Raw genomic sequence first — 9908 nt, forward strand, 5'->3', positions numbered from 1 at the left:
TGTGTGCGTACACGTGTCAGTGTGTGTGTCTTCCAGAGGTGGGACAAAGTCATTGTTATGCAAGTCCAAGTCGAGTCGCAAGTCATCAAATTCATGACTCGAGTCTGACTCGAGTCCAAGTCACATGACTCGAGTCCACATCTCATAGGTGGGACAAAGTCATTGTTATGCAAGTCCAAGTCGAGTCGCAAGTCATCAAATTCATGACTCGAGTCTGACTCGAGTCCAAGTCACATGACTCGAGTCCACACCTCTGGTGTCTTCGTTACAGGCTCGCAACCAGAGAGTTGAGAGTTTGAATCCCGGTTAGGAGGGGCTTGACTCGGCCCTATCATTCCTCCGTCTGGGGTCGATAAAATTAGTACCACTTTGTACATGAGTACCACTCAACAGTTGATAGATAAACTCGTTCACCCCCGCCAGAGTAATGCGGAATTTCCACCATTGGCCCACGGCTGTAAACAGGAGACTAGCACCAATGCCTCTGAGGCCAGAGGACAGCCGAGATCCTGGTTCGAATCCAGGTTCCAGCTCCTGCCTGTGGTCTCAAGTGTAGCAACGAATTGACGGTCTAACTCTAAGCTCAGTCAGCAGCGAATACCATCGAGACCCAGAGACTTACACAGAGACCCAGAAACTAAAATACACTTCTATGTGATGAAACTGGGTTCTCAAGTTGCTGGTCTCAGCCCGGTCGCAGACGGCTGCACAGAAAACCTCGCGCGTAAAACGAATGTTTCACTTGATTTGGGCCAAATTCTGTCTCGAAGGATTAAAAATATTGTTTCGTCTCATCCAGCATTCAACCACCACACCGTGGGTCGCAACAACGCACTCACCCATCCACCCACTCACCACGCCGCGGGTCACAACAACGCACTCACCCATCCACCCACTCACCAGGCTGCAGGTCACAACAACGCACTCACCCATCCACCCACTCACCACGCCGCGGGTCACAACAACGCACTCACCCATCCACCCACTCACCACACCGCGGGTCACAACAACGCACACACCCATCCACCCACTCACCACACTGCAGGTCACAACAACGCACTCACCCATCCACCCACTCACCACGCTGAAGATCAGCTCTCTTCTCACTCCGCTTTTTTCCTCTGCTTCTCTCCTCTGCTTCTCTCTGTTGGGAGCGCGACACACCGGTGTGCCGCTCTCCGGCACACCGGTGTGTTGGGAGTGCGACACACTGGTGTGCCACTGCAGGTCACCTCCCTTCAACTCCGCTTTTTCCCCCTCGCTCTGCTCCACTGTAAAATCCCCTCTCCGGTCAATCATCGTCATCGTCTCTTTTCCTCCCAAGCTCTCAAAATTAATAACCGTCGCTCCATTCACGCAGCGTGCTGGTAACCGTCATCCGTCACTCCTTTGACAATAGTGCTGTTTGTCACTGGCCGCTTTGACGCTACGGGCCTTGTGCTCAGCAAGCGTGTAAACGACAAGCGGGAGCCCCCATCTCCGCATCTCCGCATCTCCGTGTGGAGACGGGGAGATGCGGCGACCCGGACACGCCGCCACCGCCCGGCGCGTGGCTTCCCGGCCGTCCACCGCTCCCGCACCGCCGAGCGTCGCTCGCCTCCCACGGGGAAGATTTATGCCTGCTGTTTCTTGGGGTCGGATCGCGGAGATAAAATGTGTGTCGTAAAACCCTGCTCCACCCGACACGGCTAAGCGTGGCCGATTGACGACTGCTCCAGCAACACAGCGATGTGTTTTGGGAGTGCAACGCACCGTTGTGCCGCTCTCCCTGACCCAAAAATAGATTACTAATTGTCATATCAATCGCGAAAGCCGAACACACGAGTCACATCCATCGGATGCAGATCATGCCGCACGCGCCGGATGATTGGTGGGCTTGCCCCACGCACCGCGGAGACAGCTTTGGGTCGGTCGCGTGGTCACGCGGACCGGCAGTCGGGACACGTTCCCCGCCGGTTGTAACCAACATCGCGGGGCGTGGAGCGGAACCCCGGGGCGTGGGGAGGGGGTCACACAGGGGTCAGCAGGGGGTCCAGGCTGGGGGGGGGGCCCTGCTAGAGCGTGGGGGCCCCCCAGCCGAGGTTGTGGAGCGCGTGGAAGGTGGCGGCGAGAAGCGCCGTGCCCAGGAGGTCGCCCAGGGCGGTCAAGTATGGGATGGAGCAGCTGTCGGGGTCCGAGCCACGCGCCCAGAGCCAGGGTACAAGCCACGCGGCCACGCACAGCAGCACACACACCTGCGCACGTGCACACATACACGCGAGCGGGTGCAGGTGCTGTAGCAGAGGTGTAGAGAATATCACGATAACTTATACATCTCTGCCAGGTCTCTGGGTTATTCTTCGTGCTTTCGGAGTCCCTTGACCCTTTGCTCACAACAATAAAGGGCCTTCACAGGTGGTGCATCTGGCGGTCATCTCAAATCAGCCAACCTGTGGCACCTGGGTCTGTCCCGTGACCTGAAAGTGCACCGAGCCTGGCACAAGAGCTTTGGTGACGCTTTCATAGGTCCTCGCTCAAAGCACTTGCCCCGACAGTCTGTTAATATTCAGGGCCTACCTTGGCTCCTCCCACCCTCAACCAGTATATATACAAATACTGTTTCTTGGAATTTCTATCACTTGATACAGCAAGCGTGCTGTGACGGTTCCACATGTAGACGGAAGCTTGTGTTGCCTCCGAAACGTGATTTTTTATTTATTTTTATTTTACTTTCATGAAATTTTTTTTTACCTACGTGACTTTACAGAAAAAACCTAAGAATATAGTCTGTTAAAAGCTACACGGAGGGGATCGTGGTCTGTATGCATCTCACCTGCAGCAACGCTGCCCCCAGGTAGAGGGGGATGAAGGCCAAGGGGGTGGGGCCGGGCCCCTGCAGGAACCGCACGGTGGCCATGACGGTCACATGACCCGGGACCACGAGGGAGAGCAGCACGCGGGCCGAGCAAGAGCTCACGCCTGCAACACAAAGACAAAACACTCATATCCCCCGTGTAGCCCACACGGGCTGCTGGGGCAAGTGCCGTTGGCGAGCACCATCTACGAAGGTCGGCGCGGCACAAGAGGGGGTGGTGTGGCCGAATCCATGCCCAGCCACCTTTGTCTCTCCGGTGGTGATATGTTTACACATCGCACCAGCGTTGAGTACTCGTTTAACACTGAGCCGACCTTGGTGAGGCCCAGGACCTGTTCAGATAATCGTCACCGATATTGGCTGTGTCCAGGAATTGAATTAACCACCACGCCACCGCTCCTTACACACACAAGACAAAGACACCCTGTATAGCCTAACAGACTGTTGGGGCAAGTGCTGTTAGTGAGCACCTATGAAGGCCGTCATGGCACACGAGGGGGTGGGTGGCACCACGCCCGACCGCCTTTATCTCTCAAGGGGTGATGTTTACACACCGCACCAGGTACTCATTTCAGGCTGAGTAGACTTAGGGGAGGACCAGGACACACACACACGCGTGCACACACACACCTATATGCACACCAGAGGTTGCAAACGGGTTTTGATTCCTTACCCGTACCCTTACCCGGCCGCACCAGGGTCACAAACGGGTACCCGTACCCTACCCGATACCCGGCTACCCGGCTACCCGTACCCGGCCGGGTATCGGGTAGGGTACGGGTACCCGATTGCGACCCCTGGGATGAAGCCATGTTGCAGGCGCGGGTGGGTTGATTCTAGGAACTTGAATTGTGAGAAGAGACAAGACGTTGGGAAATGAGTGACAAACGGTGACTCACCAGTGACTCACGGCCTACCCGTACCCGGCCGCACCAGGGTCGCAAACGGGTACCTGTACCCGTACGGGTAGCCGGGTATCGGGTAGGGTACGGGTATCGGGTACCCGATTGCGACCTCTGATACACACACACACCTGGACTTGGCACATGAATTTCCTGTGCCTAAGATACCATCGACAGGGCTACACTTGCACACGGTTGATGTGAAACTGGAGAACACGTGAGTCTCGCCTGCGTACAGGTGAGAGTGCAGCGAGCAGGTGAGTCCCACCTGGGCCGCAGAAGGTGGCTCGGAGGCTGGGCCAGGTCCCCGCGGGGAGTCCAGGTGAGTGCCCCAGGTGCAGGTGAGTTGAGATGCGACTCGCTTGCACGGCCACCAGGTTCCCTCCCACACCTGGGGGGGAGGGGGGGGCCGTGGGGGTAGGTGGGGAAGGTGAGTGCCACAAGGGGAGATTGTTGTGGTGAGTGTCATATCAGTGGTGGAGAGAAATGTGGGTGAGGTTGTAAGTGCCGTGTAGGGGTCCCCCAGGAGGTGATTGCCATGTGGTCGAGGTGAGCGTGGGGTGAGCGCACTATGGAAAGGCTAGGGGGTGAGGAGTGAGGGTCCTCACCGTTGATGATGGGAGTGAAGACGGCCATCCCTGAGTATCCCGGGTTCGACACCGTTTTGTCTAAAATCAGTCCTCCCACACTGCAGCACAAACATAGACTTAACAGACTGTTGGGGCGAGAACTTTTAGTGAGCAGCACCAATGAAGGCCGGCACGGCACACGAAGCGGTGAGTGACCAGCACCACGCCCGGCTGCCCCTTCCCCCCCACCACCCCCCGTACCTACTGATGGCCACTGCGGCCACGACGGGGGTCCAGCCGTGGTAGAGGACGTCGTGGGTCGTGGGACAGCGCGAGGCCAGCGCCACCCACAGCGGCGTCAGCAGGACCACGGCCAGGCACACCGCGCCCGGCAGCAGCCCAGCGTCTGGCCACCACCACCACCACCACGAGGACAGCCGGAGAGACACGCAGAGGAGGGTGGGGAGCAGGAGGAGGCCAGTGTCAACGTTCTCCGGAAATCGGAGCTGTAAACGGTGAGATGGATCTCGGGGTTCGGCACAGAGCTCAAACAACACACGCACACGTATAGAGCGCATCCGGCCCTGTGGACGATGCAACAACCTCAATAGTTCTTGAAGAAATGCATTGCGGTCCTTTACATATAGGCTGCATACTCGGTGTGTTCTTAGGCCTATGTGAGTTTACGAGTCTCGATCTGAGTCTGTTGGTCCGTGTGCGAGTGTATGGGTCTCTGTGTAAGTCTGCGGGTCTCGAGGCGAGTCCCTGGTGACTCGGCTGAGACTCCACTTTAATCCCAGGGGACGGTTGAAACACAGATTGGAACTCAGGTTTTCAAGCCAACCGGCCTCCAATTACACTGGTCAACACACTTTTTCTGGCATAAGGTATTCCAACGGGTTTAATGTAATTTTGGGGTGCCGATTCCAAATCCGGCATCAGTTTTTGTCTATCACATCAGGTTTTTGAGATATCAAATATTGCATTTTCAATAAAAACTGCAGAAGAAAAATATTAAATAAATGTGGATATCTACATAAAATGATATTATAAACACACTATGCTAAAAATACAGCACCATATTTTAACACTAAAGCAGCCACTGACTCGAAACAACTTGCAATCATAAGTGACAGAGTTAATTTCGGGTAAAATCAATGAAAATGGGGTATGCCGATAGCATAAAATGAGAAGTGATAGAGCAAATCTGAGATCGGATTTGGAATCGGCACCCTGAAATTAGTCTAAAACGGCTGCAAAAGTCCAGGCCAGAAAAAATTTATTTTTTTTGTTGACCAGTGTTATGACATGCGAGAAGGGTCAGGGTGACCCTGCGTGACCCGACATGAGCCGTGTGACCCAGTACCGTGGTGCTGTAGAAAGGTGGCGGTGTGCGCGAGGAGGGTCAGGGTGACCAGGTCACCGAGGCTGGCCGCCACAGGGGTCGCCACGTTGTCCGGGTTGATGCCGGCGCGGCGCGAACTCACGATCACCGCCACGGTGAGCAGGCCTGGGTACCACCATCATCACAATTAGTATTGTCAGCATCACTACGATCACCACCACCACCATCATCACCACCATCACAACCATCACTACCATTCCCATCACTACAATCATTACCATAATTGTCACCGTTAACATTTCCACCACCTCCACCAGCTCCAACACCACCCCCTCCATCAGCTCCAAAGACTCTGTATAGCCTTAGCAGACTGTAGGGGCAAGTGCTGTTAGCGAGTAGCACGTATGAAGGCCTGCACGGGACACGAGGGAGTGGGTGGCCGTCACCACGCCCGGCCGCCTTTGTCTCCCAAGTGGCGATGTTTACACCCTGCACAAGGTACTCATTTGTGGCTGAGTCCACCTAGGCCCAGGACTGGTTCAGATCATTCTCACTGGTGTGGGCCATGAGCAGGAATCGAACCCGGTAAGCCAGGTTCGTAGCGAAGTGTGCAAACCGCTACACTACCACTCCACCAACACCACCTCCTCCACCACCACTACCTCCTCCACCACCTCCACAACCACCTCCACCACCTCCACCTCCACCACCTCCACCTCCACAACCACCTCCACAACCACCTCCACAACCACCTCCACAACCACATCCACCACCACCTCCACCACCATCTCCACCACCATCTCCACCACCTCCACAACCACCACCACCTCCACCACCACCTCCACCTCCACCACCACCTCCACAACCACCACCACAACCACCACCTCCACCACCACCTCCACCACCACCTCCACAACCACCACCACCTCCACAACCACCACCACCTCCACAACCACCACCACCACCTCGCTCGTACCGAGTGCGAGTGCCGCTGTGAAGGCCGTGCACATGCTGCTGGCGCAGAGGTGAGCGACACGGGCGGGGTCCGGCCAGGGGCCCCAGCCCCCCGCTCCCCCCGTGCCCCCCACTCCCCCCGTGCCCCCCATCCAGCCCAGCAGCACCGCGGAGAGTGCGGCCAGGAGGCCGACCACCGTGGCCTGCAGCTGACGGCCCCAGCACACGCGGCAATGACACACGGGCGGCAACTCCAAGACACATACGATCACGTGCGATTGACAATCCGGGTGGTGGGTTGACTCGGGCTCAAGCATCGACCCTCTGTGGTCGATAAAATGAGTACCACTTTGTAGGGCAGTCCTTAGGAACGTGGAAATTCCACCACTGGGTCAGGGCTCTAAACGGAGAGATGAGCATCAACGACTCCAATGCTCATTTGAGCAGGAAATCGCTTTGGCGTGACGTGAAACATGACGCGTGCGTGCGACACCTGGATGAGAGCGATGTTGGAGGTGATGAGAAGGCGCTGCCCAGATCCATCCATCTCCCCCTTGTTCGCCTGGACCACGACAAAGACAGCGGAGAAGATCCCTGGGGGTTGCGCACGCAGACTTTTGGGGCAAGAATTCTAGATTTGAAGCTTTCGTGACTGCAAGGATTCATATTCTTAGGTTTTTTCGGTAAAGTCACGTAGGTAAAACATTAAAATTAATACAAGTAAAATAAAAATAAAATCACGACGTTTCGGAGGCAACACAAGCTTCCGTCTTCAAGTGGAACCGTCACAGCCCGACAGCTGCCTCAAGTAAATGAGGGATTACAGGAGATACCACTCCGTATATATAATGGTTGAGGGGGGCAGGGCCAGGAACGGCACACTTTTTTTATTAATATGCTAAGGTGAGGCTTAAGACTAAGAATAGACTGCATACGTGCAGTTAGCGAGCTGATGTTTACACACGCCGCAGCAGGCGCGCGTAACTGATGTTGACCGTGCGTGTGCACGTGTGCTTTGTTATTGCGGCGTGGCACAAGCGCCGTGGAGACGTCGCCGCCACCTAGTGGTGAACGACGGTGGTTGTTGTTGTTGTTGTTGTACACGTGCGTGTGTGCGTGTGTGTGTACACGTGTGTGTACACGTGTGTGCGGTAGTGTAGCGGTTAGCGCGCTGCGCTATGAACCCGGCGACACGGGTTCGATTCCCGCTCACGGCCAACACCAGTGACGATTATCTGAACCGGTCCTGGGCCTCCCCTAGGTCGACTCAGCCTCAAATGAGTACCTGGTGCGGTGTGTAAACATCGCCACTAGGGAGTCAAAGGCGGTCGGGCGTGGTGCTGGCCACCCACCCCCTCGTGTACCGTTCCAGCCTTCATAGGTGCTCGCTAACAGCACTTGCCCCTACAGTCTGTTAAGGCTATATGGGGGATCTTTTTTGTACGTGTGTGTACACGTGCCTGTGTGTGTGTACACACGTGTCTGTGTGTGTGTACACACGTGTGTGTGTGTGCACGTGTCTGTGTGTGTACGTGTGTGTGCACGTATCTGTGTGTGTGTGTACACGTGTCTGTGTGTGTGTACACACGTGTCTGTGTGTGTGTACACGCGTTTGCGTGTGTGTGTACACGCGTCTGTGTGTGTGTACACTTGTCTGTGTGTGTGTACACGTGTCTGTGTGTGTGTACACGTGTGTGTGTGTACACGCGTGTCTGTGTGTGTGTGTGCACGTATCTGTGTGTGTGTGTGTACACGTGTCTGTGTGTGTGTACACACGTGTCTGTGTGTGTGTACACACGTGTCTGTGTGTGTGTACACACGCGTTTGCGTGTGTGTGTACACGCGTCTGTGTGTGTGTGTACACGCGTCTGTGTGTGTGTACACGTGTGTGTGTGTGTACACGCGTGTCTGTGTGTGTGTGTACACGTATCTGTGTGTGTGTGTACATGCGTGCCTGTGTGTGTGTGTACACGCGTGTCTGTGTGTGTGTGTACACGCGGAGGGAGACTCACTGCCGTTGAGAGTCGCGAGGCGAGCGTCATCTCCAGGTTCCCCTTGAGTCCGAGCAGGGCGGGCACGAGGATGAACAACTCCGATCGCTCGCGGAACACGGCCCAGTGCTGCCGATTACAACACGCGCTGTCACCCTCACGTCTAATGCACGTGCAGCAGTACCCTCACCATTGCAACAAAGATCCCCCGTGTAGCCTTTACAGACTGTAGGGGCAAGAGGGGGTGGGTGGCCAACACCACGCCCGGGCGCCTTTGTCTCCCAAGTGACGATGTTTACACACCGTAGCAGGTACTCATTTGAGGCCGAGTCGACCTAGGGGAGCCCCCCTCACCACACCTCACCTGCACCACGCACTCAACTCACCCTCACCTGTACACTCACCCTCATCTGTACACTCACCCTCACCTGTACACTCACCCTCACCTGTACACTCACCTGCACCACGCACTCAACTCACCCTCACCTGTACACTCACCTGTACACTCACCTGTATACTCACTCACCCTCACCTGTACACTCACCCTCACCTGTACACTCACCCTCATTTTCATCGCCAGCAGCAGCGGCAACATCGTCGCCAGCATCAACACCTCAACCGTATCCCACCATCACCATCAACAGTTAGCTCACCCTTACTCCCACCTCACCATCACCTTCAGCAACATCATCATCAGCAACATCATCATCAGCAACATCATCAAAAAGAACATCATCACCTTCAGCAACATCATCATCAGCCACATCATCATCAGCAGCAACATCATCATCAGCAGCAGCAACAACATCATCAGCAGCATCATCATCATCAACATCATCAGCAACATCATCAACAGCCATACCTCCCCGCACCTGCACGTTGTCCAACACGGTGCCGGCTCCGGCCGTGCCAAGCCCGGCGAGAAGAAAGGGAAGCACGACTTGCATGGCGATGGAGGCGGCTCCCTCCTCTACCCCCTTGCTCACGGGGGTCCCCTCGTCTGCCCGAGCCCCTCTCCCCACGGGGGTCCCCGTCTCACCCCGGCGTCTGCGGGCCTCCAGCCTCGGTCTCGCCTGCGCGGCTTCCCCGGCGAGGGGCGACCTCACCCGGCTGAGGGGGTCCATGGCACCGGGGGTCTTCGCGGGGTCGGGTCCCCCTTTTATTTTTCTACGGCTGGATCGAGGGGGTTTAAACTCTTCCTCGGGAGGGGGGTGGGCACGCAGGGGGAGTGGCTCTGGCGCTGAGAGAGGATCTCTCACGCCCTCTGCTGGGCACTCTCACGCACTGGGGGTC

At 56.1% G+C, this 9908-nt stretch overlaps 1 protein-coding gene across 1 annotated transcript; it reads right to left on the reverse strand.

Annotated features, from left to right (window-relative positions):
- Positions 1-989: 989 nt before the first annotated feature.
- Positions 990-9819, reverse strand: LOC144732819 (solute carrier family 41 member 1-like). Its single transcript, XM_078614433.1, has 10 exons — positions 9488-9819; positions 8637-8744; positions 7118-7186; positions 6647-6833; positions 5692-5835; positions 4587-4731; positions 4365-4444; positions 4025-4147; positions 2813-2958; positions 990-2234 (listed from the first exon to the last, which is right to left on the reverse strand). Exons 1-10 carry the CDS (start codon positions 9737-9739, stop codon positions 2055-2057), a joined length of 1434 nt encoding a protein of 477 aa, XP_078470559.1. The 5' UTR covers positions 9740-9819; the 3' UTR covers positions 990-2054.
- Positions 9820-9908: the final 89 nt, after the last annotated feature.

This window comes from Lampetra planeri, chromosome 44, assembly GCF_965212315.1.
Source record: "Lampetra planeri chromosome 44, kcLamPlan1.2.h2, whole genome shotgun sequence".
NCBI lineage: Eukaryota > Metazoa > Chordata > Hyperoartia > Petromyzontiformes > Petromyzontidae > Lampetra > Lampetra planeri.

What these genes read in the sequence shown, in the direction of transcription:
- LOC144732819 (XM_078614433.1), bottom strand. Translation starts at nt 9,739, where the DNA reads ATGGACCCCCTCAGCCGGGTGAGGTCGCCCCTCGCCGGGGAAGCCGCG. An exon ending in CCGTGTTGGACAACGTGCAG is followed by an intron (nt 8,745 to 9,487) that starts GTGCGGGGAGGT and finishes TGTAATCGGCAG; the next exon opens with CACTGGGCCGTGTTCCGCGA. An exon ending in GCCGCAGTGGCCATCAGTAG is followed by an intron (nt 4,445 to 4,586) that starts GTACGGGGGGTG and finishes TTTGTGCTGCAG; the next exon opens with TGTGGGAGGACTGATTTTAG.